The sequence below is a fragment of the Sciurus carolinensis genome, chromosome 7 (genome assembly GCF_902686445.1).
Source record: "Sciurus carolinensis chromosome 7, mSciCar1.2, whole genome shotgun sequence".
Lineage (NCBI taxonomy): Eukaryota > Metazoa > Chordata > Mammalia > Rodentia > Sciuridae > Sciurus > Sciurus carolinensis.
The window spans coordinates 144,347,197-144,374,115 of NC_062219.1; the positions used below are offsets into that span (position 1 = coordinate 144,347,197).

The 26,919-nt window shown below is 51.1% G+C and overlaps 1 protein-coding gene across 1 annotated transcript in view; it reads right to left on the reverse strand.

Annotated features, from left to right (window-relative positions):
* The window catches only part of Gfod1 (glucose-fructose oxidoreductase domain containing 1), a 101,283-nt gene extending 74,515 nt beyond the window's left edge, over positions 1-26,768 (reverse strand). Inside the window, exon 1 of the mRNA XM_047557211.1 lies at positions 25,808-26,768. Coding sequence (XP_047413167.1) covers positions 25,808-26,060 — 253 coding nt within the window. The 5' untranslated portion in view covers positions 26,061-26,768. The remainder of the gene's footprint in view (positions 1-25,807) is intronic.
* Positions 26,769-26,919: the final 151 nt, after the last annotated feature.

Consider the following 26,919-nt stretch of genomic DNA (forward strand, 5'->3'; position numbering starts at 1 on the left):
ACCTGCCAGGGATGTAAACTGTGGCCTCGACTGTGGAATTTTCCAGAGTCTAAAGCGGAAGATTGGGTCTGGAAAGTTCTGCCACATCCGAAACTGTGCCCCACAGACATCGGGCGCCTAACAAACAATTGGTGATGTTGATAAATCAGCCCGCTGTGATCACAGAGCCAACCAAGGAACTTGTCCCCAGGCCCCGGTGGCACCTGATATCCTGGGGTAGGGCCCACGAGCCTCCATTCCTCCAGGGTCCTCATGAAGTGGTCCTCAGACACACGTCGGAAAGCTCGGATCCAGAGATGAAGTCGCACGCCTGGGGATCGAGGGAGCTGGGCCCGGAGCCTGGTCTGTGTGACGCCCCACACGGTACCTGCTCTCCTGTGCCACAAACCTTATTGGTTACTGATGGAGGCCAGGTGTCTCCCTCTGGGCACTGGTGACCATCCGTGACAAGTCCCTGTAGATGGACGAGATTCAGAGCTGCAAGCGATCCTCGTGCTCTTTGACGTGGCCCAGGGCTGGCTCTTGCAAGGGCCTTGCTAAGGTGCTGAGGCTGCCTTTGAACTTGTGATCCTCCTGCCTCAGCCTCCTGAGCTGCTGGGTGTTCCACCACTCCTGGCAGAGCGGAGGTTTCCCACAGGATCCCGGGGACTCCACCTGGAATATTGGCTCAAAAGGATTATTTCACTCCTTCCCAACCTGTCTCATCCTTGGAATCTAGAAGTTTCAGCTGATCCAAAAGGGCATTTGAACTCAGGACAATTAAAATCCAAATGTAATTTATTGTGCCCCAGTCCTTCTCCATATTTTTTAAATCCTGTTTTATTTATACATTGACTTATAAGCCATCTCAAGCTCTTTGAAATAATGACACCATAATAACAGTTCACAGAATTTGCCAGGTGTGCTGGAGGAGTCAGACTGAACTTGACTTCAGTCTGAGGGCCTGGCCTTCACCAGCTGTGTGACCTTCCACAACTGTCCTGCACTCTCTGAGCTCCATTTCTTCTTCTGCAAAATGGTATTAACACCTGCATTATAGGATGGTTGCAAGGATAAAAATGAGATGCTATAAAAGTGCTTTGTGAGGCTGTGGTAATTATCATCATTAAGGCAGCCAGGAAAACGACCCCATCTTCCCTTAGGCAAAGAAATAAGGAGGAAATGGAAGCATTTTTGCCCAGTTTCTTGTAAGAATGATGATGGAATAGTGGGAAGAACACCCAGGTTTGCCATGTTGGCCACCAGGTCAGGCCAATGCTTTGCTTCTCAAAGGCAGGGTGGAACGGAGGAGTGGGGCACGCAGAGAGGATCCAGAGATTCTGTCCTATCTTGCTACCGTCTGAACGTTCTTGTCCCCTCTAAAACTCAAGTGTTGGAAACTTAATCCCCAGCACCACAGTCTTGGGACATGGGACCTCAAGTGAGTTGGGTACAGAGGCAGAGGCTCTGCCTGTCAGGTGAACTACACCGCTGCGGGAGGGCAGGCTGGCTCTCCTCTGCCACCGAGGACACAGCGCTCGTCAAACTTGTCCTTCCACCGGACGCAGCGAGAAGGCCCCGCCACACACCAGACGCCGTGCCTTGAACGTGGACCTCCGGCCTCCAGAACCGGGGGAAATAAGTTTCTGTCCTGTACAGATCACCCAGTCTGTGCCGCTCTGTTGTAGCAGCACAGAAGTGACTGAGACACACCTTCACCCTTCGGCCTGGGTTGAGAGTTGTGAGTAGGGTCCATCTTTATCTCCCGTTTGGGAGCAGGAAGTCCATCTTGCCTTAAAAGCGGGGAGGTTTTGGACTTGTTTGTGTCTTGTTGTGTTCCTCAGTGCTGGGATGGAACGGGCGCCTGCCCGGCTAGTGCTCCACCACTGAGCTACGCTCCAGCCCCCGGCAGGGCGCCTGTAGACTGCGGGGCCTCTGAGGCCGCTCTCATGATGATCAGGAACGGCTCCCTGTTTCACGGCACTGAGCAGGAAGAGCGGGGGAGGCAGGAGGATTCCAGTGCACAGGGAATGGGCACCTGCTAGCACGCCACCTGAGCCGTGCTGGGCCTCTGGAGCCAACCCCACGGCTGGGACCCTCCGGTGCAGACTTCGGAGGGATGCAGTTATTCCGCTTGCTTTTACGGCCACCATCAGCTCACGCCTCCCACCCCAGGAGCAGGGCAGGACCACTCTGTCCCCACACCGTCTCCTTCAGCAGCTGTTTCCTGTCCACTAAGTCTGCGGGCCCTGTGCTACACTCTCTCCCCCCACAGCCTCTCCCTCCAGCCTCAACACGAATGAGGCCCCTGCAGTCCTCCACCTTGCCCAGGCTCGGGTCTCCCCAGGAGACACCGGAGCCAGCCTCAGCCTCCGTCAAGCGAGGCTCAGAGGACCAGATTCCCACCTCCCGGAGTGAGGGGCACCAGGGATGGTGCCGCGAGTCCCCACCAGCTGGCCAGGCCTGTGTAACACAGGACAAGACGCTGAGAGAGCAAGGAAACGCCCCTCTCAGCAGGTTGCAGTCTGCTTGATAAACTGGCAATGGATAGAAAAAAAAGAGAAAAGACCCACAGCTTCGCTGACGTGCCCTGGGGCATGGCGGGAAGGAGCGCCCCATAACCCAGGCAAATCAGGAACTTACGTGCCATTTTCCAGGCAGAGAGGGAAAACTTCGAGGGGCAGTAAATGATGTTTAGGGAAATCAAACAGCATTAAGAACGGTCACCAGCTTAGTGACTCTCTTTGGAAACAGTGGGGTCAGGGAGCAGAGAGTAGCCGTGACAGTCTGTCCAGGGCTGGTGACATTCCTGTGCGCCTTCCTGTATATGGGCTAGTATTTCCAGGTCAACGGGGTGTCGGTGAGGGGGTTCAGGGAAATGGCATTTACTTCAGACAGTCTCCTTCTATCCTGGGGGGGCAAGGGGAGGCGGCAGGCCCGGGTTCGGGGGCTGTCCCTCCAGCGCGGTGCGTCAAAGCAACACGCTTTGGGGGATCGCTTTCTGAGCCCCAAACAACACCTCGCCTCTCGATTTCTCCATCTGGAACTAAAGACAGCCACCTCCTCCGACTGTCACGGGAAGATGGAAGTCGGGCGCCTGGCCCCAGCAAACGCCCTGCCTTTAACAAGAGGGCTGACATTTACAACATGGCTCATCTGAATGCTACAACGGCACTATTTTCACAAACGCTGCCCTTATCATCGATGGGCAGAGAAAACAGGGAGTTCACAGGGACAACGCTCCTGCAGCCCTGGGCCACCTCAGCCCATCAGGGGCCGGCTATGCGGGTTCCCAACCTCAACATCAATGAATCAAGAATCTTCCTAGAATTTCTATCCCTCTTTTTACGCTTCCTGTCAGAGCCAGCAGGAATCCTCAGCCATCTCAGGTCACCTCTGGGCTGGGCACAAATCAGCAGGCTGTGAGCTTCACGTCCACTGTGGCTCGCCTTCCTGGGGCCAGCCCCTCTCGACGCCGCCAGCTACGTCGAGTTTACAGCCCCTCGGCCAAGGCTGGCGGTCGCCACTGGAACGCTTTTTAAAATTAGTAAGAAACTGCCCGTCCCTTGGCCTTTCCTGGGTCCTGAGGTCAGTGAAATAGTGAGTCTTTTCTGGTTCCAACTGCTGGAATCTAAACAAACGATGTCCACCACATCTCAAACGGAATTGCAAGCTTTACAAACAACACATAAAACAAATAAACCAAAGACGGCCTGAGCTGCCCCTGGTGGCACACGCCTGTAACCCCAGCGACTCAGGAAGCTGAGGCAGGAGGATCATAAGTTTGAGACCAGCCTCAACAACTTAGCAAGGCCCTAAGCAACTTAATGAGAACTTATCTCAAAATTTTAAAAAATTAAAAGGGCTAGGATATGGCTCAGTGGTTAAGCAACCCTGGGTTCAACCCCCAGTACCAAAAAAAAAAAAAAAAAAAAAAAAAAAACAAACAAAAAAAACCCAAAGGCAGTCTGATGGCTTAACCTATGTCCCCAAATGTCCACTGTCATCTTCATTTGGACCAGTCCACCCATCTGGCTAGAGGTTTCCTCTCCTTGAGAAGAAAGCAACTAACGAAAGCAAAGCATCTCATATTCAGGTTGCACATGCCACCCCAGAGCTCAGTGGCCCAGGAAAGATGAGCTGCTAAGATTTCATTCGGCAGAGAGCATCTCTTTTCAAACTCAAGTCACACAGGTGAGCAATTAAGAAACTGAAAGGGAAGAAGGAAAGGTTTCTCCAGGAGCATTTAAAAATGCAAAGCGTGTTCTCTGTAACACCGCCCGGGGCATTTAATCAAGGGTATCCCTACAAAAGCATCCAGCCTGGTTTTCCAGACCCCCAAACTGCAGAAAGGTGGAGCCGGTAGCCTCGGTAGAGAGCCCTGCTTACAGCTGCTGCGTGGAGGATGGGGTTGGCTGGCAGTGAGCCGGTAGGGGTGCGGTGCTATGTGACACAGGAGCCACGAAAGAACGGAAGTGAAATAGAACTGAAAGCCAACCCCCCGTTCACACTAGCCACATTTTCCATGCTTGGTACCACGAGGGGTCGGCGCCTCTCAGGTCGGACAGGGCAGATCAGACATTTGTATGGTCATATAAATGTCCCCTGGGCGGTGCTGCTCCGGATCCCAAGACCCGGTAAGACCTTTTCACTCTTCCATCCACCAAGACTCCGGGCTCTTGTGTGCCCACGGTGCCATCCATTTAGCATCACAGAATTGGTTCACTCCGTCAAGTTCAGCTTTCCTCCTTCTTTTTAATGACATGGAAAAAACAGAAAATACCAAGGGCATCCTGTGCCAAAGTGACAAGGGAAATGTCGTGTCCTAACACCCACGTTCAGTCTTACTTCTGTGCATCTGTGTGTTTCCACGTGCACCTAAAGGTGGCCTGTTTTTACACGTGTGCAGTTACTAACTGGGTCCCAATGTAAAATGTGTTTCTTCCCAGGCTTCAGGGTCAGAAAAAGTGAGGCTCGGCACACCAGCACGCAGACGCCTGGGTGATCCTGTCCCGGCTCGTGTTCCCCTTTTCCGGTTGACTCGGATCACGAGGGAATGAGGCACGGTGTCTGATGCATGGGACCACACACGGGTTTTCCTCCAGAGGTGACTCTCCATGTGCTTTTCCTTGTGAATACATTTCCTCTGGGCGCACAGCCAGGCAACGAGATGGACGGCTCCGGATGCCCAGCTGGACTCCCAGGGTCCGCATGGGCAGACGGGAGGTGGACAGACCCACCCACGGCCGGGCCCACGCCCGCTCTGGGTGAAGAGCCTGAGAAGTCCAGTTCTTCTGTACTTAGCAGAACAAAGGGCCAGAACACCAACAGCAGGGACTAAAAGCGCCCCTAAGTCATCCTGGCTCCCTTGGACCTCAAGCTCTGGCCTCCCAGCTACTGCACTGAGGTTTGCAGAGCCCAGAAGAAACTGGAGCACCCTGCCCTCAGCATGATGGTGAATTCCGTTGGTCAACAGGGCAAGGCCAGGAAGCCAGGTGTTGGGCCAACAGGTTTTCCTAACCGTCTAGGTGAGAGAAAGTGTTCTGCTGACAGCATTTTTTTAGGTGAGATTAGCATTAAATCAGTAACCTAAGTAAAGCAGATTACCTGCAGCACGTGGGTGGGCCTCGTCCAATCAGTTGAAGATTTTATTTAAAAAAAAAAAAAAAAAAAAATGACTGATCTCCCTTAAAGAAGAGGCATGCTACCAGCCACCTGCTATGGACTTGAACGACGTTATCAACCCTGCCCTGGTCTCGAGCCCACTGAGCTAGGGTGCCACTCACTTGTGAGCATGCACACTGTCTTCCTATCTAGTGTGCACACTCTGTGCATGTATGTGCATGTGTCTAATAGTCAAGGAGACACGTTTCCCTGGAGAAGCATGAGACCACTAACCCTTAACTAATAACCCTCCTCATTCTGGAATGCCACCTCCTCTGTGCAGCCACCCTGATTTCCTCTGCTCCGTCCTCTCTGCTCATCCCTGAGGGATGCTGTTTGTGCTGCTTTTCTGCAAACATAACGAGTGGGCCCATACTGTGGCTCATTGGCCAGCCAACACTTTGATTCTAAACCAGATCCTTTAAAGCTGAGTCCAGCAGCAGCCCCTGGAAGCTTATTAGAAACAAAATCCCAAGCCCCACAGAACCAGAATCTACATTTCAGCCAAGATGCCCAGAGGACTCCTGGGTGTGTTAAAATTTGAGACGCACTGCTGGAACAAGAGGTTTCTAACTCTGAGAAACTTAAAGAAAAAATGCCTATGCTCTTTCGTAGTCCCAGAGACCCTGACGTAACTGGCCTGGGGTACGGCCTATGCACGCCAACCTCAGGAGCCTCTCAGGGCTCCTGATAGACAACAAGCTCAAGAATCATCGCAAGGAAGCTCTCGTTTTATAAGAGGCATCAAGGACGGCAAGGTTGGGGAATCTGCAGCAGGCCACAGGTGAGTCAATGCGAGGAATGAGAGAATCTTCCTACCAAGGTTTCACGTCTCCCTAAAAACAATGTGTTAAGGAGAGAGAAAAAAGATACAGATGCCCTGTCAGCAAGTTTAAAACGAAACCTGGATCATCCGACTCACTGCTGATGGAGTCGCTGTCAGCAAGCCACGTCATCTGCTCTGCAGGGAAGAGCCAACAGGACCCTCTCCAAAGAGAGAGCTACACCTGTAGGTTGAATCTTAGGAAACTCTCTCATTGATAATGACTGGGGAAAGCTGAAACCGAGTGCAAAATCAGTGCTAGGAAAGACATGTGTCACCCCCAGGCCGGGGCGACCCCAAAATGTCCCGAGCTGATGCAGGGAAGGCTCATTGGCTCCGTCATTCTCTGCGGATCCTGAGATGCTCTGGTTATGTAACTTCTTGGGAAGGTACGAGAAGATGACACTGTGTCTTCTGGTGGCCATATGGTGTGGGTTTTTAATCTGAGGAGCTAGCAGGAAGGAGAGAGGAGAGAAGTAAAAGGATTTCTCTTCCTTTCAAGGTCCTCCCTGGGTTTTATCTTTATACTGGTTTGGTGAGGTTGACTAATTCCTCTGCCTGGGTCATGATCAGTCACAACAGACTTTCCACCCACAGAGATCATCAAGGCCATGTAGGAAGGGTGACTCTACACCACGGGAGCCCATCTGCAACCAGCACCCACATAGAAACCGCTGCACCTGCCGCTGACTCATACACAACAGGGTGACGTTCTCCATCACCTCCCTGCCTGTGGCCTCCTATAAACCCACCGAGACACCATTTCTGACCTGGAGTCGGCTGGAGTGAATATTCCTTGATCTGCTCAGGGCTGCACAGTATTTCTTCTTTGGCAAACCACATCTTTCCTTGGTGCAATGGAGAACAACTTACTCAGTGAAACACCTGCAGAAGAAGCTAACCACAAACGCCCACCATGCTTATAAATTTGTGCCCAGAATCGGGGACACCCCACCGAACTTGAGGGTGGCAAAAGCACCTTCCCATACAGATGAATTCTCAGTACCGTCATTAAACATTTCAGGGGTGTGGGGAACCGCCATCATGGGCACAACAGACGTGGACAGGTGCACACGCTACACACGCGCATCTCCACCTGGAAGCACGCTCGCTGGCTCTCCCGCCACTAGGCGGCCCCGCCCACTGAGCCTCGCAGGCCACGCCCCTTTGCCCCTGGACCACAAGCACCCCACCCCCAAGATAAAGGGAAGAGCGCTTCCTGGTTGGGAGCAGAATGGGGGATGGCTGTGTAGCTGATCAGGACAAGTGAATCCGCTGCCTCCTGAATCAGCGCACCACCGCGACAGCACTAAAACGGCACCTAAGATACTGACCACACCAACGATCCGGCCTGTTGGTGCCAAGCTCTTAAAGCGAGTTATTAGCACACAGGGTGGGAACTAGAGGGATCTCTTAAAGACCGACTCTGGCGTCTGCGTTTTACAGGAAGAGAGAGTCTAGGCAGGTGAGGTCACTCGCCCAAGGTGGCACGGCTAATTGGTGGTAGTGTTGGGACAAGAACCACCCGGCCAGCTTCCCAGGCCCACGCCCTCTTGGCTGCGTGACCCCACAGGCAGGAGGTGAGCGGTTTTCTCAGGGTCAGGGTTCTGAAGCTGCACGAGCTGATGCCAACGTGGGCTTGGCGAGGCCGCAGCTTCCTGCCAGAGGGAACAGACCTGGAAGCACGGCCTCGCACCGTTCCCCCGTGTCGGGGGCAGGCTAAAGCCAGCTAGAGGCCTCCTCCCGCCCAGGGCAAGTTTAGGAGCCCCAGGGAACCCTTGGGTGTTCTCAGCAGTGTCCCAGCCTTGGCCACAGGGTTGGGATATAAACAAGCCACCCTGCCGCCAAGCACCTGCGGGGCGACTCTCCAGACCCAGAGACTCCTCCGCTGATTCACCTGAGCATCAGCAAAGCCCCTGGACACACATTCGGCCCCTTCCGCTTCCCAGAAGAGACGGCCTTTCCCTAGGGACAAGGTGGGACTCGTTTTTCCTCCACCAAACATGCATAAACACTTGGGGACAGCTCCCAGGCCCAAAGGACCACAGATGAAAGAACTGGAGGGAGAGTCACCCCGTCAGACTGTGTTTTTTGTCTCTTTGTTTAGTGGTGCTGAGGATGGAACCCAGGGCCTGGCACAGGCTCGACACTGAGCTACATGCCCAGCCCTTTCTCTTTCTTTTGAAATATAAATTAATTTTTCCCACTATGACCATAACTTGTGTGTGTGTGTGTGACTAGGGATTAATCTCAAGGTCGCGCTACCACTGAGCCACATCCCCAGTCCTTTTTATTATGAGGCAAGGTCTAAGTTACCCAGGCTGACCTAAAAATCATGATCCTCCTGCCTCAGTCTCCCAAACTACTGGGATTATAGGCATGCGCCACCACCCTGGGTCCTTATTACCATAAGGTTAAAAGATTGAAAATGTAGACAAGAGAAAAAAAAATTCCGTAAATCTACAACTTGGTAATAAGCACCATTAGGATTTGGTCTTATTACCCACCAGACTTTTCTGGGCAAGGGTGAGTGTTGTGTTCCATCAGGCTGCCATCCTAACACACAAATGCTTCTGCATCCTTTTTTTCTTCCTCTAATTATATCATAAGGACATTTTCCATTTTGCTGCAGACTTCCTTGCATAATTCCAACAGCTATTTAGTATTTAACCAACTGTATTTCCCAAATTTGCCTAACTGTTCTGATACTGCATAAAATGTATTTGTTTGCAGCATTTTGTTAATTACAAATACAGCATTGGTGAACACTACTGATTTGGAGGTATTTTTGTCATCATTATTTCCTTAGGAGAGCTTCCTAGAAGTCATCCTCCTCATTGTTGGGAAAGCAGAAGCCCCAAGTGATTAAATGATTCAACAGGGTAAGAAACACTCTCCAGAGACCTGGGTTCGGTCTCAACTTGGCTTTCCAGTGATCAGCATCAGAACACTGACAAGTCACTCCCCTCCCCTGTAACTGGGTTCCTCTCTGGCATTGGGAGACAGGTCCCCCTGACCTAACAGGTGTCCCGATGGCCAGGAGCGTTCTCTTTCCACTATTCTCTGCAGCCTCCCATCTGAGATACCAAATTCCCCGACCAGTCTCTCTTCTCTGCTTTTCATGTTAGCTGCTCAGAAAAGTGACGTAGTCAAAGCCCCTGGAGGGACGGTGTTAATCTAAGCACGCGGGGGCCAGGCCGATGGAACCAACGGACTGCAAACCCAGCAGCAGAACGGTCACTCCTCCTACAGAGCCCTTGCCACCGCTGTCTGAATCCAGGTCAGCCATGGAACTCAACAGACCTTGCTTCTCGCCTGCCGTGTTGGCCACAGGGCGTTGTGATAATGAACAGACAGGCTTGCCCTTGGGGACTTCTCAGAATTCAGTTGTGCACCGGCAAGAGCCACCTTTGTCTCCTAGGATGGCTCTCCAGGACGGGAAAGCAGCCACTGGTCACATCCCTAAGGACCTCTGCAAGCAAATCACACCTTGCCCCAGAAAACAGGTACACCGATGCAGGAACACAGCCCACTCCTCGGGTCCACCTTCGCATACACTCGTTGGTCGTTTAACTTCTCTTCATTTTTGAAAAATGAATTATATAATAATTCAGCTGAGAGCAGTGGCACAGGCCTGTAATGCCAGAGACTCAGGAGGCTGAAGCAGGAGGATCACAAGTTCAAAGCCAGCCTCAGCAACCCTGCAAGAGCCTGTGACGCACCTACATTTTAGACGTTAAAATGTGAAAAGAATCCACCACTTAGAATCCGTGATGAAATATTTAACTTCCCTGTGGCTGAATTTCTTACTAGTAAAAGGGAAAGAGATGCTAAATGTCTCTTTGTTTGGTGGTGCTGAGGATGGAACCCAGGGCCTGGCACAGGCTCAACACCTGGGAGCTGGCTGAGCAATGGAAAGCAGTCACTCCAGACCTGCTCCTCAGAGAGTGCTCTCTAATTCTTCAAAATATTAATTTCTCTAAGAGAAGAGGGATCCGTGGGGTGGAGGAAGGGGATTGAGGGGGAAGGAAGAGGGGTGGGAAAAGGGAGGATCGCTGGAATGGATCTGACCCAACTATCCTGCATCCATATATGAATATACCACAGTGAGTTTCACCCTTCTGTCCATCCATAATGCACAAATTAAAAAAAAACTATATGCAAATAGAAGAAAGGTCAAAGGAGTAGAAGAAAGGGAACAGGAAAGGGAGGAGGGAAAGGGACGGATGAGGGACCCGTTATAGTTGATGCTTGTAAAATTGTCAAAAGGAATACCAAAATTGTGTCTCTATAGTGAACTAATTTTAAAAATATTAATTTCTCTTCTCATTTCAAAGGTGATGGGGAAGTTCCGGGTGGATCGCAAGCCCCTTCAGAGTAGAGATCTTTTATGCTTTGACCGTTCTTAACTCCCATGACCCAGATGTTTCCGTACACCACGTAGGTACTCAATGAGTGAGTGGGGATGCAAATGTCAAAACTGTGAGGTACCTAAGCCAGGGAATCCTGTCTGAGGACACAGCCATGTGTCCCACCAGCTTCCCCAGGGCCTGAATGTGACGGCACATCTATCAGGACCATCCTGCCTGGGTCTGGGGACGGGAAGGGGGAGAGCCATGTCAGCTCTGGAGGCACATCCCGGCCGCCCGGGCCTGGGACCTCCCCCACACACAGGCTGCAGATGGAGGCAGCTGCATTCAGGCAAGAAGGACCCGCTAAGTCTTATTCTACAGACAAACGTGGCATTGTGGTACCCGCGGGCCTCCCAGAGAAGGCCAGGCTGCCTCTGTGCCCCGTGAGCGGTGGTGCGTATTAAGTCAGAGGAGCTGCATCCCCTGGGGCTGGGAACCTGTCCCCCAGGACTCTCTGGGAGCAGCAGTGTGAGGTGTAAACAGTCGTCCCACGTGGGTGGAACTGCAGGGAGGAGCGGGCCTCACACAAACAGAGCCACGTGGTGTTCCCCCCACGTCTGAATGCCCGCTGCTTTTCCTCCTCTGACGCCCCAGCTCCTCTGGAGAGGGAAGGAGACAGAGCAGAGCAACAAATCTCATTTTTGCCTCCCACTTTTGATTATTTATATTCACGTAGGAGTGAGCAGAGCTTCCAGGGACACATTTAAATAGCGAATCATCTCAGATCATCGCTTTGCCCTTGACTGGCAGCGTCATTCCGGCGGAAGCGCGCTCCTGGGTGTGCAGGCTCACACCTTCACACATGCACACCCACTCGCCCCAGCCCAGCTTCCCGCAAGCTGGAGTTCACAGTCCCAGTCCCCGAAGGAACGCTTGCACACATGGATATGGCTCTCACAGCGCTAATGGGACTCCAGGAAGAAAAAAGCAAGCAACGATAATTAGCAAAATAGTAATTACCTATTAGTTGAGGCATCATGCTCTAGTATGTATTTAGCTTCTCCCCTCAGATGATGGGAAGGAACGGGTACGGGAAGAGAGGAGGAATAAGTCAGGGCCCCCGTGTCCCCCAGTGTCACACAGAAGTAGAAAACCATCTTACTGGGAAATCAGAATTCTTCCCCTCAGCCCAATCCTCAGGAACCTGCTGCTACATGTTCTCACAGGTTCCTGCAAGATTAACAGTCCTGGCCTCTAGAAACTTCCCTCACCACACTCCTGGGTATTCTATTAAGTCCCTTTGCTTCTCTGTGCTTCCATTGCTATGTTGACCAAAAGCCATCCCTCATGGGATAACTGAGGGGGCAGACAGAGAACCTGCCATGGCCCTGCTCTGCCTAAAGTCTGTGCCACCTGCTGCCTAAAGTCCTGTGGTAACACTGAGGTAAGGTGGGGAGGGGCAGAGTCATTTATTTGACTGATCATTCCCAACTTCTCATGGAGAATTTAGGAAGCTTTCCATACCTCACGCCCTTCTTATTAATAAGAGTCCTTACTAATAAATCCAGAAGAACGTGCCTGGGCCTTGTGAAACACCTACTAATTAGTTCTGAGACACCAACACCCCAATGTGTAGATACCCTATTATCCCATTCTTTGGAGAAAATGAAACATATTCAAAGGTTTGGATTTCTCAAAAAATCATGGTAAGATTAAACACAAGCAGCAGCTCTGCTCACAGCTATACCCCAATCTCAGAATTAGTGCTGCCCAGTAGAACTTTCTTCAGTGACGGAAATGCTCCATGCTACACCATCCAATATGGTAGCCACATGTGGCCTTCCGGCACTTGAAATGTGGCTAGAGCAACTGAAGAACTGAATTTTTCCTCTTGTTCAGTTTTAGCTTACGTAAATTTGAAGAGCCACACGTGGCTAATGGCTACTACTTTGCATAGCATAGATCTAGAGTGTCAAGGAAAGAATGAATGGACCATGGCTCACCACACTATGTCCTGATTAAGTCGGATCTCCATGTTTATTGAGTATTCGTGTTGAGCAGAGCCCTGTTTAGGTTGACAACCTCAGGAGCTAGTGCATTTATTATCTCTGTTTACAGATGAAGAAACAGACTCATTAAGTGAAGAGTCAACAGCCACGTAGCTCACGGCAAGACCAGGATCCAGTGCTGGCCGTGGGACTCCCACACCTGCCTGGCTACAGTCCCCCAGGCTTTCTGGGATCTGGTGGGACCACCTCTTAAAACTGGCCGACTTTTCCACTGATGAAAAATACCAAGGTGCCTCACTTTCAACAGAGTACTATCAAGTTCGACAAGGAACTTTCCCTTTGGACATGGAGCAAAATAGATACGTGACGTGTCTCATCTGGGGATCTTCTAAAAATCTAGCCACAGGGGTCACCTCACAAGGTTCTGGTGACTGACTCCCAGGTCCCAAGTCGAGACTTAACTACTCCTTCTACCTCTGTGGCCTCTTCCTACAGCCACCTCCTGCGATGGCAGCCACACAGAGGTGGCCCAGTCTCCGTGAGCTGTCATGACACCGAGAGGTGGGTCTGCACGCCACACGTGAATGTCCTCCAAGGGTGTGAGTCACTGCCACCACCCGACAGCAGCACAAACCAGGGGCAAGACCCTACCCGCCCTCCTGTCCCCAGCTGCCCTGACTCCGACTCCGTCACACACAGGACTTTGGTCCTCAGGGCGTTTCCAGCAGCTCTTCCCACACCCTCTAGGGCAGCCATTCCCGCCCCTCTCAGCCGGGTTCTCTCCAGGGCTCTGCGGGCTGTTTCCCTCGCTGACCCCGCAGTGCGGTCATTTGTGACTGTCACTGTGTGGGATCCGAGGGCAGAGGACCACGAAAGTGGCACTGACTGCTGCTGAAGAAAACTGGTTTTAGGCTATGGGGCATTCTTTTCCTAATGTTGAAATTGGTCTATGACATTTGTACTTATTTATATTGAACTGATGGGATGATTCCAGACTCATCTATGGTGTGAAATGATCCAATCGGGGCAGTCGGCATCTCCACGGCCTCTAAGACTATCCGTCCTGTGTGTGGGGACCTGCAAACTCTTCTCTGGTTATCTTGAAATGTAGAGTGAACTGCTGAGAATTTAGGACAACCTCAGATCTCTCTAACATTGTTCCAGGTGGCCAACTGTGGGAAACACCGGGAAGCTCCCCACAAAAAGCCACAAAAGACTCCAGAACATTCTACACCTTCCCTTTAAATTATTTAAGCCCTACCCCTCTTCTTGCTCCATTGAAGCCACAGCTCCTCACAAAGGTCTTCCAGATCATTCCCGCTCTCAGCTCCTCAGCCTGCAGTAGCCGCGATGGCAGAGCCACCTCCTCGGGGACCCACAGCTGCCTGAGGGGAAGGACACTGGGGACAGTGAGGCCTTTCCTCACAGCTCCTGAACATCTTATCTCTAAACTCAAACTCAAGTTCCTCTCTTGAGCTTGGCAGTGAAGGGAAAGGAATGATTCACCAGCCATCGGCAGATGCCCCTTCCAGGTCCCACCCACGGCGCACCTCCCACCTCCTCTCTGTCACTCACGCACACGGCACTTTTACCAGCAGGGTTCTGTTACAGCGTTTCCTCCTCCCTTTGTTCTAGTGCCCTCCGCAGACTGGCCCTGGGAAGCTCCCCTGGTGGCCGACTCTTCACCCAGGGCCGACGGGGAGTGGGGAGCGTTCACGTGCCTCAGGTGAACCCTCCCTGGTACCACGCTGTCGCCGAGCATGCTCCTCGCCACACACCCCATCGCCTCCGTGTGTCTGCCGGTGTTTATCTTTTCCCAAGGACAAAGCCTGTGTCTTACTCTCCAGGCTGTTTCCCACCACAGCCAACGGCGAGCGCTACAGGCATCCAAAAGACATTTACTGAATAAAAATAAATGGGAGAGAGAGAGAGAGAGAGAGAGAGAGAGAGAGAGAAAGAGAGAGAGAGAGAGAGAGAGAGGAAAGAGGGAGCAATAATCTCCAGACACTGAGAAAAATAGGGGATTAGGAGACCATGGGGACCGCAGATAATCTGCAAATTGCAAACGTCCCCAGCAGAGTGGCGTGCCTTTATCAGGGCCCCAGGCAAGGCTGCAGCCCCGACCAGCCCCACCTGCTGCATAATGAGCCATTTTAGCAAATATTTGCAAAGCTCTTTTACTTGGGTTGGAGAATTAGTTCAACTGTACTAGGTCCAGAAATCAAAAACAAAGGACAGGGATGAGGGGGTGGCTCTACCCCTGCCCCACCTGGAGCCTGCTACTGCCACAAACTAAGAAAATCACCAAACCAGCGCTTACAACTCAATTCAAGACCACAAAACCCTATTTAAAAACGGACAAGAGATTTGAATAGACATTTCACCAGAGACAAGGCATGACTGGATGAAACGCACAAGAAAAGACACCGATGTCATTAGTCGGGAGGAATATGCAAATCAAATTCATGAGATACCGCCAGGCGCCAACTCTAATGGCTCTTATCAAAAAGACTGACAATACCAGGTGCTGGGGATGACGTGGAGACATCAGAACCCTCCTGCGTCACTCGTGGGAATGCGAAAGCATGCGGTTGCTTTGGAAAAACAGTGTCACAGTTTCTGCAAAACTGAAATATAAATATTCCATATGATCAACCATTCCAGTCCCAGGTGTCTGATCAAGAGAATGCAAATGCAGATCTACAAAAGACGTGCATACAGGTGTCCCCTGCAGCGTTACTCAACAGCCAAACCTGGAAACAATGTGAAGACCCCTTAGATGGTGGATGGAGACACAAAAAGTGCTATATTCATACCACAGATTATTCCTCGGAAGTAACCAGAAATGAACTTCGAACACACGCAACAATGTAGATGAACATCGAAATCGTGATGCCCCATGAAAGAACCCAGACACAAGACTACTCATTAGGAGACTGCATTTCTATGGCATTTCGAGGAAAAGCAAACCACAGAGACGTAAAGCAGATCAGAGGCTAGTGGCAGGAACGGGTCAGCTGCACACAGGCATGGGGAACCCAGGGTGTTGGAAATGTTCTAAATGTTCTTTTGGTCGTGATGGCTGTACAGCTATATACATTTACTAAAAATCTCTGGAACACATAGGTGAATTTCATGGTATAAAGCTAGCTAGCTAACACCTTCCTGAAACAAAGTGCTAAAGTTGCAAACCGACTTGATGGGGGTTCAGCATCCTCTAGTTTTCGCTGATGGCTACGATGCTAACCAGAAGAGCAGCGGAATGTTCCATGGGCTGCCACGATTAGAAAGGGAATTTTTAAAAATTGTATCATTTTCATGTAAAGTTATTTTTCTGCATTTTTAAAAACTACACAGCTGGACATCAACTATTCTCAAGGAACATCTAAACCCCAAGACATCTCAGACTTGATCAAACCCCTGTAGACAGGTACAGACCCTGTCAGGGTGAAGCGTCAAGCTGGCCGTTTTAGTCAGCTTTTTCACTGCTGTGACTAAAAGATCTGACCAGAACAATTTTAAAGGTGGAAGAGTTTATTTGAGGGCTCACGGTTTCAGAGGTCTCAGTCCATAGAGGGCCGGCTCCATTCCTCAGGGCTCGAGGTGAGGCTGAACATCATGGCGGAAGAGCGTGGCAGAGGGAAGCAGCTCACATCATCAGGAAGCAGAGAGAGAGACTCCACTCTCCAGATACAAATATATACCACCAAAGCCACACCCTGACGCTTCGGTTACCTCAGTTAATCCCTATTGGGGATGACTTCACTGATTGAACTAAGACTCTCACAACCCAATCATTTCTCCTCTGAACCTTCTTGCATTGTCTCACACATGAGCTTTTGGGGGACACCTGACATTCAAACCATAGCAGTGGCTCTCAGCAGTGAGTGACGGCATTTCCCCAACGCTCCCTTGGCCTAAGTCTGAACTAGACAGGACCTTCATCTGCAGGGCCTCAGAGACTCACAGCTGAACCGGCCAGAGCAGTTTCTGCAGCATGTCTTTCTGCACCTACACTTGTGGGATCTGACTTTCCGGTGCATCATGACCAAGTTTGCCTGGCCAGGTAGACTCAAACTAGGCAAAAGCTGTTTAAGTTGGGGTCCTCCAGAGAAACAGGGCCCATGGGACGTGTGTGCATCCATACAAAGGGTTTTGTCTCCACAGATCATTCATGAGTTAAAAACCTCATCAGTAGAAAATGTACTGACTGCCAAGCCCAGTGGTGTAAGCCTATGATCCCCTGTTGTCATCTGCCATGCTGTGATGTAGCCAGAAGGGCCTCATCAGAGCTGAGCAGAAACCAGTGCCATGCTCTTGGACCTCCAGAACCCTGAGCTAAGTAAACCTCTGTTCTTTACAAATTTCCCAGCCTCAGGCATTTCGTTTCAGCTATGGGAAACAGACCGACACCTCCCCCGAGAGACGCCCTCGTCACCACACTCCAGCTCTGACATACACGTGGTTTGAGTGGGTCCCCCCAAGTTTCATATGTTGAAATTCAGTCCCCATTGTGAGATATTAAGAAATTTGCCAGGCACAGTGGTGCACACCCCTAATCCCAGTGGCTCAGGAGACAGATGCAGGATTGAAAGTTTGAGGCTGGCCTCAACAACTTTGCAAGGTCCTAAGCAACTTAGTGAGACCCCATCTGAAAATTAAAAATAAAAAGGGTTGGAGAGGTAGCTCAGTGGTAAAGTGTGCCTGAGTTCAATTCCTAGTAGCAAAAAGAAATTCCCTGAGTACACCTAACTTACTGACCTTCATAGCTTGGCAACATGGTACACTGTAGAGTGTTGGTTGCACAGGCAGGAAGATCACAAGTTCAAGTCCAGCCCCAGCAACTTAACGAAACCCTGTCTTAAAATAAAAAATAAAAAAGGCAGGGGATGTGGCTCAGTGGTAGAGTGTCCCTGGGTCCAATCCTCAGTACCACCCTCCCTAAAAAAAAAAAAAAAAAAAAATATTTGGAAGGAGGATATACTCACATAACTGTTGTTACAGTATACTGTTATAACTGTCCCATTGTTATTGTTGCTAATCTCTTGTTGAGCCTAATTTATGAACTGGATTTTACCAGAGGTATATATACACAGGAAAAACGAAACATACAGAGCTTGGCACAATCCAGTTTCAAGCATCCACAGGGAGTAGTGGAATATATCCCCCTAGGATAAGAGGACCACTGTGCTTTAAAAACATCTACATCTTATATTTAATAATAACGGGATTGGTATCACTGGGTCATCACATACATAATTTCTGTCTACTGCTTTCCTATGGTCATTGAAAAGCAATGAAACTCCAGATGTGCATTTCATCCAGTAAAGACTTGACACCATCAAGAATCATCTACATCTGTAAAAATGGCCCCCAAGCTTGTGTTCTCACAGTTAGCAGCGCGGTGCCGCTCGGCCCGAATGACCACTCAGTCCCTCCTCCACCTGCTGCTGTCCAGCTGAGTGGGCCCGGCAGCACTCCTGATGCGTCCCTAGTTTGTGAGTGACCACAGAAAACACTGAGCCGGGAGAGCAGCGGACACAAGCAGGCACAGCTGGGAAGACGGGGCTGGGCTTCCCAGGGGCCGCGCCTGGGATTCGTGACTCCGGGAGCTGGTGCAGACGATTGTTTCGCCCACCACGTGGGCAGAGCAGGCTGCTGTGAAGAGGGGTGGCCGAGGAAGCTGACAGAGGGGAGCAGAACGAGCTCCAGGGGTTTACAGCAACCCCCAGCTCCCTTCCTGCTCCTGGGTTCCATGAGATGGCCAGCACAAGTGACCAATCGTGAGGACCTGACAGCAGCAGCAGCATCTCTACTGATCACCTATCTGCGAAGCCAGAGCTGTTGTCCCTTGGTATCTGCCAGGGGTTGGTTTCAGGAACCCCCAAGGATACCCAAGTCCAAGGATAAATCCTTGTATAAAACAGCAGAGTATTTGCATATGATCTACACAAGTCCTCATGTATACTTTAAATCATTTCCAGATGACTTATAATACCTCATACAATGCAAGCAGTTGTTCTGCTGTATTGTTTAGGGAATAACAACAAGAAAAAAAGTCTGTACGTGTTCAATGCAGGTGCGATTTCTCTTTTCAAACATTTTCAACCTGTAGTTGGTTCAATCCAATCTTGTAAATCTCACAGACACAGGGAGCCAACTGTACTGGATTTGCAGTAATCCCAGCATCTCAGAAGGCTGAGGCAGGAGGATTGCAAGTTCAAAGCCAGCCTCAGCAACTTAGCAAGGCCCTAAACAACTCAGTGAGATCCTGTCTCTAAATAAAATATAAAAAAGGGCCGGGGATGTGACTCAGTGGTTAAGTGCCCCTAGGTTCAATTACTGGTACCAAAAAAAATGTGTGTGGGGGGGGGAAGACTGCAAAGCACCATTTGAAACAGGATACAGAACTGAACGTATTAGGGAGAAGTAAAACATGCATGTCTGTTGAGCTGATGCAGATAATTGAGTGGGGACAAAACCCAAGCCTTTATATACCCCTCCTTTTAATTGCCACACCATATGATATTGTCATTTCCTCCTTTTTATTGATAAGAAAACTGAGACTTAGGAAGAACAGGTACCTCTCCCAAAGTCACATGCTAGCAAACTGGCAGTCTTTCCTATCATTGTTTAGCTTCTGAAACACACACCCAATAATATTACGATGCTCTTTGCTGGGCCGTGATTGCCCTGGATCAAAACATATAATGAACTGCCTGTGTCTTTCTTAGTGAAACCCTCAAAACATGCTATTTACTTCTACTTTTTTGTTGATGCTCTCATTCTTCCTCAGTTTCAGCTACCAAAACATTCAACATCTTACCTTCTTCTCACTCCAATTTAAACTTCTGCAGAACTGTCTGTTTTCAAAGTCAGGTATCACCCACAAAGGAATCCTTCAACTGCACCTAATTTCAGTGAGAAGAAGGGAGACTGGTGGTGCTTGACTTTTCCTAACCATAAACAGGGTAATTTCTTTCATTTACATAATGCCCAGGGGTTTCCTCAGCTCTTCACCAAATTGATGGACTAAAATCATTTCCTGCAGCGCACAGGGGCAGGAACCCAGCAAGAAAAAATACCATCACCCCTTTCAGGCAGCATTAAGATAGGAACAGATCCAAAAGAAACCTCAAGGGTGAACTGGAAACGCAGGGTTGGCTAGAATTTCGGAGTGGCCAGCAAGTCCAAGTACACCCTTGTCATCACCCGCAGTCATGCCTCTGCTGGTGTGGCCACGGTGGCCTGCAAGCCTCAGCCCTGTTTCCTCCTGTCTCACCTCTGTCCCCTCAGCATTAAGCAACTGCTGCAGCCGTGAAGTGGGACAGGGAAGGGCAGAACGCTCAGGTCCTCGGCTAATGATGCCAAGCAGGTTGGGGCAAGATCAATGTGCGGAAGAGCAGAGCTCAGTGAAAACCTTACTCACTGCCCCAAGGGAGCCTTCCCTTCCCATGGGGAGCCTTTCCCAGGAGAATCTGCACCACCGTCTCCAAAAACGAGGACAGGGATCGTGAAGACAGATGTCATCACATTCCACACAAGGCGGCAGGTATTTCTGGCACAGTTTCCCTGCCAGAGAAATGATAACAGGAGAGGTCCTCGGTCCCCAAAGGCAGAGGGTCGGGTCATCTTGGACACCTGCCTATTCCAGAGTCTGCATGAACAGTGAACTGGACAGAAACTGTGACTCAGGTCCCCCCCCAGGTGTCTGCACCTTGAAGGGATCCCTAGAGAGGGAGGGCTATGTTAAAGTTGGAAAGGCAGAAGCTACTGAGCACAGGACCAATCTGCTGCCCGTTGAGGGGCACCTCGTGTCTGTGACCCCTTGCCTTCCCTCAGGGATACACTCATGCCCTGGAAATGGGTTCTGTACACTTCAACAAATATTTATAGTGTCTAAGAGGTGACAAGGCAGCTGGCACCAAGGAGGCACAAGACAGAGGAGGGCCCAACCCCCCAAGAACTCACCTTCTAGCTGGAGAAAGAACCCTAAGACGACGGCCATGCAAGCGAAAGGGATGGTCACAAACTCTGACAGCGCCACCAAGAAGAGAAAGAGGATGGCAGGAGCAGGACCCGGAGGCCAGAGTCCAGCAAGGCCTCGCTCCCCAAGGAACATGTTCACTGGAGCTGGAAAGTGAGGATGAGCTGCCCACCGGGAGCAGCAAGGGGACAGCCTTCCAGGCAAAGCACAGAGCCAGGGCAGAGCCTGCCGTCAGGGAAGGGATGCAGCTGTGGAGGAACAGGAGAGGGGCCCAGAGGCTGGAGGGCAGTGAGTCCCGGGTGCGGGAGGTGCAGCCACTGACGAAGGGGAGCAGATGGGGGAGGCAGGGCTGTTTTAGGCCGGGTAGATCACTGTCAGGCACCTGGGTGTTATTCCAGGTGCCAAGGGAACCCGGGAAAACAAAGAGCGAGTCGGAGTGTAGGTGTGCGAGCACATGCACGATCTACGTGCGGCCACGCGCACCCACTTTGTCCACCTCTAGAGAACAGGCTGGACAGCTTACTGTGTGAGTCCAGGGAGACTGGGCACTGCCAGGCGGTGCTGAGCCCACAGGCTGGCTGGGGCATGGTGCCAGCCCTGAGCCCCACTGCTCTGGGCACAAAGGTGAGTGAATCCATCCTTGCTGCCTGCAGGCACCCGGCAGTCAAGGGCCTGGAGGTGCCAGGGAAATTGACAAGGCACAGTGTCACCTCGGGCGCCAGTTCATCTGGCAACACCTTTGCTAACTGAAATGAGCAGAAGCCCACGGACTAGCTCTCAGTTCCGTTATCCTACAAAGAAACTGACGTGTGCAAAACAACACATGCTCAGGATTATTCACGTCATGTTTGCATGAGCAAAAGATTGGAAACAACCTGAATGTTGAGTAATAGGGAACTGGTTAAAGAAAATTTGATTTTGCCATACAATGAGATACTATACAGCCAAAAACAGGAACAAGGATACTTTCACACTCTGAGTTTTATATGTGTATATAATATAAATATATTCATGTGTATACAGTTGTTCTGCAGAATCTGTGGGCAGTTGGTTCCAGGAACCCCTCAGATACCAAAATCCATGGATGCTCAAGTCCTTCATAGAAAATGGCATGTCTTCCCATAAACTTTAAATCACCTTTAATTATTTAGAATACCTAATACAACTTAATGCTTTGTAAGTAGTTGTCCTGCTGTATTGTTTCACATATGTCCAGTCACATAAAATAATATGACCAGTCTCATTTTCCAGGACCTTATTCACACATGTGGAATCCAGGGAGATGAAGGGTCAATTGTATGTGTAAATATTTGTATATTTTATATATAATAAACATTTATATATGTGTATAAATATGTGCTTATATATTTATGTGCTTTATATATATTTATAAAACATATATAATGCATCTAAATTTTATATAACATTAAATTAAGATGTTACTCTTTTTTCTGGGATTGAACCCAGGGGTGCTTAACCACTGAGCCACATCCCCAGCCCTTTTATATTTTATTTAGAGACAGTCTCACTGAGTTGCTCAGGGCCTCGCTAAGTTGCTGAGGCTGGTTTTGAACTTGCAATCCTCCGACCCCAGTCTCCCAAGCTGCTGGGATTATAGATGTGCGCCACCATGGCTAAGATACTACATTTTTAATATACATAGATTTTCATAATAACACTGTATAACAATAGCAAAGTATAGAACAGTGTGAACTGGATGTTACCAATTGTGTCGAGAGGATTTAAAAATTCTCACACATGTATTTTTCAGTATATCCCTAGAAAAATCTTGAACAGGAGCTCTAAAAAAAATAAATAACAACACTGATGGCCTCTGAAGGAGGACAGGGACTGGGGACGTTTACTCTTCACTGTGTACTTTCATAGCATTTGAATTCTATATCATGTGAATATAGAACCTATTCAAACTAACTAAACAAAATTTAAATTTTTAACAAATGTATGCAAAGAAGTGCTAGAAAAGAAGCTGGGTCACACCATGCTGAGGACTCCGAAGGGAACACGGGGCGGGACTGATCTAAAGTAAGGATTCCTGGAGGCGCTAACGCACTGAGTCTTGCAGGACCGAGATCATCAATCATGACCACAGGGACAAGGGTGTTCCTGAGAGAGGCAGGGACTTGTGAGCCACTGAAGCAGCAGTCGCGTATCTGTGCTGAAATCTCGGGGCTCCGCTTGGCCTGCAGGACAGCCGGTCTTCCTGGGAAGTGACAGGGAGCCTTTGATAGGGGAAGCAGGGACAGAGGCAGGCAGGGGTGGGCTGGGACCGTGTGGAACCCAATTCAGAAATTAGGTAAGCGCTTAGCTTCTGTGGGGGAAGTGATGGCACAGAGGGGGAAGATAGAGAGGTTCAGGAGACGGTGTGGGAACCGATTCCATGGGTAGGGTCAGGAGGAACCCAGGACATCTCCAACAAGTCCTGTTGCAATGGCATTAACTGACAGAAGGAACTGCAGGGAAGGAGGACGAGGTGGTGAGAGGGGAAGAAATGACCAACCAGAAAGCTGGGTGCCAGTCTCTAGCTGTGTGTCCTTGGGCAACTCAACTCAACGTCTCTGAATCTCAGTGGCCTCCTTGGGGTTAGTACCTATCTGAGAGGATTACTTTAGTCACAAAACAAGACACTATACACAGCTCCTACCACACGTCCTGGCACACAGCAAATACTCAGGAGACTCCTTGGGCAGTGTAGAGACTGTACATGGTAGAAACGTCTCCACAACAGAAGGTCACAGGTCTATCACTCTCACTGCACAAGCAACTCGAAGCCCAGGATTCTGCTAAAAGAATTCACCAGGACTAGTGAAAGGGTGGCTGGTTTCAATTCCAGGCAAACACTAACCCTCTGTAAACCCCCAAGCAGGGCAGCCTGATAACGGTTTGGGGTTTTTCACTTCCTGTACTGAATTGAACATCTAGCCCTGACCGTGAAGCCAGCCAAGACGACCACCACATAGGTACTCGCGGGCACAACCCAGAGAACCTCATCTGGGGGTCTTCCGGGAAAGATGAGGCTGCGCACAAAGTCCAGCCACATCTCATCCCAGGGTCCCCACGTTGTCCATAAACATGGACTGCCTTGGATTGCCTGCAAAAGAGGGCTTAAAAAAGAGCCCCCCAATCTACCTCAAAAACATGAATGAAATCCTATTTCTTAGTTATACTTACTAAACCAAGTCAATGATGCCTTCCACATTTGGTTCTGAAGAGATGATTCACATTAGTCTTATCAATGAAGAAGTTTTGGGGATTTTTTTTTTTTCAGTTCTGGGGATCAAACTCAGGGCCTTACACATGCTAGTCACTCCACCACTAAGCTGCATCCCCAGTCCTCATAGGGATGTTTAAAAATAAGCATAGAAGTATCCAGAAACAAATAATCTGGACCAGACCCCCCAGGGCCACAGTGCTAGAGATGTTCAGAACACAAGAGCATCCTTGTTCCCCAAACTGGCACTCTCCTGCTCTGGGGTTGCTCTGTGGGCCTGTTTGTCCTGCACAGAGTAAAGCCACGTTCCAATAGGGCCTTTCTGATAGATGCGGCTCAACAGGGACCAGTTTTTATACAAATTGCCCCATGGATCCGCACTACAGCTTGGTTATAATCTATCCGACATGCACAGATCCGATGTAAATAAGGGAGTTTCCTACCCAACATAAATGTTCCATCCAAGAGAAAAGAAATATTGGCCAGAACTCAATGGCATTCAATTCAAGGCCAAAGAAACAAGGCTACAAAGGCCAGAGGCTTAATAAAGTTAGCGTTAAAATCGCCAACCTTGAGCACGTCCTTAATAGACATCCATCTCATCTCCTCTTGTTAGAAGCTTGGGTTCTTTCCTCACCAATAAAACTCCAGCGCTCCAGGATGGGCTATTAAATTGCTTGGGATAGAAAGGAGGGAGCAATCTCCCCGGGATGGTTTGAGGTCTGTGTGGGAGCTGCTGATGGACAAAACACTTGCACTTCTCTGTCCTCAGCACAGCAGAGAGGTTGATAATGCAGTGGAGAGGCTGTTCAGAGGCCTGGAGGGAGTTGGGGGACCAGATGAAGAAGGGGGGGATGACAGTCTGCTTGTCAACGCCAAACCTCTGAATGATTCCTGAAGGAAGTGAAAGAGATACTATCACATGCTTTCAAAAGAAACTGGCAGCTCTGGGCCTTTTCCAACACAAATTATCCATGCTGCAGAAACTAGAGTGTCCGCCCGCTGAAAGTAAAAGATTATTCCAAATCGGTGCAGAAGGTACCTGCGGGTCGGCTGCACGCAAAGGTTAAATTACTCCGGTTTTACCTATCTTTAGTACCGATGACATCTCTTAAAATATTCTAATAGTCACCCCCGACACACATGCAACCAACACCTCTCGCCATCCTTCCCTCCTCCCGGAAGGAAATGGGTCCAGCCGATTGTTACATCTCTAATCTCACACTAAACTAACTCACAGTGGAGAGAAACAAACCACCCCAGCAGGGCGCCACAGCTGCTGAAAAGCAGGTACTCTATCGCCCCCAGGAAAACCCAGACACGTGTGCGGCCCTTTATTCAGGCCCTTTCGGGCTGCCTGCTCGCCTCTCCCAGGTGCCTACGCGCCCACACTCGGCACTACACACACAGCTGAGGGCAAAGTTTCCTCTCCGGGAGTAGCAACCGATCTCCTGCTCTCGGCATCCACCTGATTCACATCTCCCGAACCCAGGCACCTCCGGTCTCCACGCCACGCACATGGAGAAGCGCGTTCAGGTGCTGCCGGGAGAAAAGGGGAGAGGCGCGCAGGTGGCGAAGGCCAGGCAGCAGGGCGGGGGAGCTCCGAGTGGGGTGTGGGGTCACAGATCCCCGGGTTGGTTCAGACGCTGTGTAAGCCTCTGGGATGTGGAAAGGACAAGAAGAGAAAGGCAGCGGGGTGGGAAAAAAAAAAAAACGAGAGAAGGCAGGAGAGCCGGGGTGGGGGGTGGGGGGCGGTTTGCTCACCCAGGGTCTTGACAGCGATCTGCCTGGTGAGCGGCGGCGGCAGGTTGATGCACACTAAGTCCACGTCCTGATGCAGCAGCACCTCGTCAATGCGGCTAGTGTAGAAGGGGACGCTCATCTCCTTGGCCAGCTCCTCCGCTTCTTCTTGCGTACGGCCCCACAGCGCCTTCACCGCAAAGCCCTCGTCTTTGAGCAGCGGGATGATGACACGGGCCGTGAGGCTGGTGCCGAACACGCCCACCCCGGGCAGCATGGCTGCTCAGGTCGCCCGGTTCTGCTCCTGCCCCGATCGCCAGTCCAACGCGCGCGCACACACCTCTCGAGCCAATCCTGCACCGGCTCCTGCAGCCGACCACGCCGCGGTGCGCCAGCCGCCCAGCACCGGGCAAGGCGCCCGGGTGCCGACAGCGCACCGAGATGCGGACGGAGCAGGCTCTAGGCTCCTCAGTGCGGTGACTCCTGCAGTGTCCCCCACGCAGGACTCCCGTCCTTCACGGAGGCAGCGTCTGGGACCCCCCCGTGCGCCCGAGGCCCCGAAGCCCTGCGGAGCCCGGGCTCAGGCAGCGCTCCCGCAGCGGCGCCGGCCGGCTCCGTGCGCCCCGCCGAGGCCGCTCCATGGCCGGCTCATCCCCGCGTGCGCGCCGCCGCAGCCCGGACCGGTTCTCTGCCGCGTCGCTTCAGCAGCCGGCGGGTCGCACACACGATTCGACACCCAAAGCACGGGCTGGCTCCGCTGCGGGGACTTCTTTCTCCGCCGCCCTGGTTCCCAATGAAAGAAGCCAGCGGCCACCGGGAGGCCGACTAAGGGTGCGACTCGGAGCGCGCCGGGCGCGGATCTGGAGCTGCAGCGCGGCAACCAAGGCCACCAACCGGCGCCAGCCTCCTCATTCTGCTGCCATGTTCGCTCGAAGCGCGGCTCGGGCGGCCTCGGCCCCAGGCGGGCTCGGGCTCCGGGATCCCGCGGGGCCGAGGGCGGAGTTGGCGAGTTTGGCTGTCAGCGGCCGGGGTTCCTGCACCGCCCTCGTCGCAGCGCCGCGCGCCATTGGCCGCCGCGCCCGCGCCCGCCCCCGCCCGGTCCGGGTGCGCACTGCGCCGGGCCTGGGAGCCCAGCC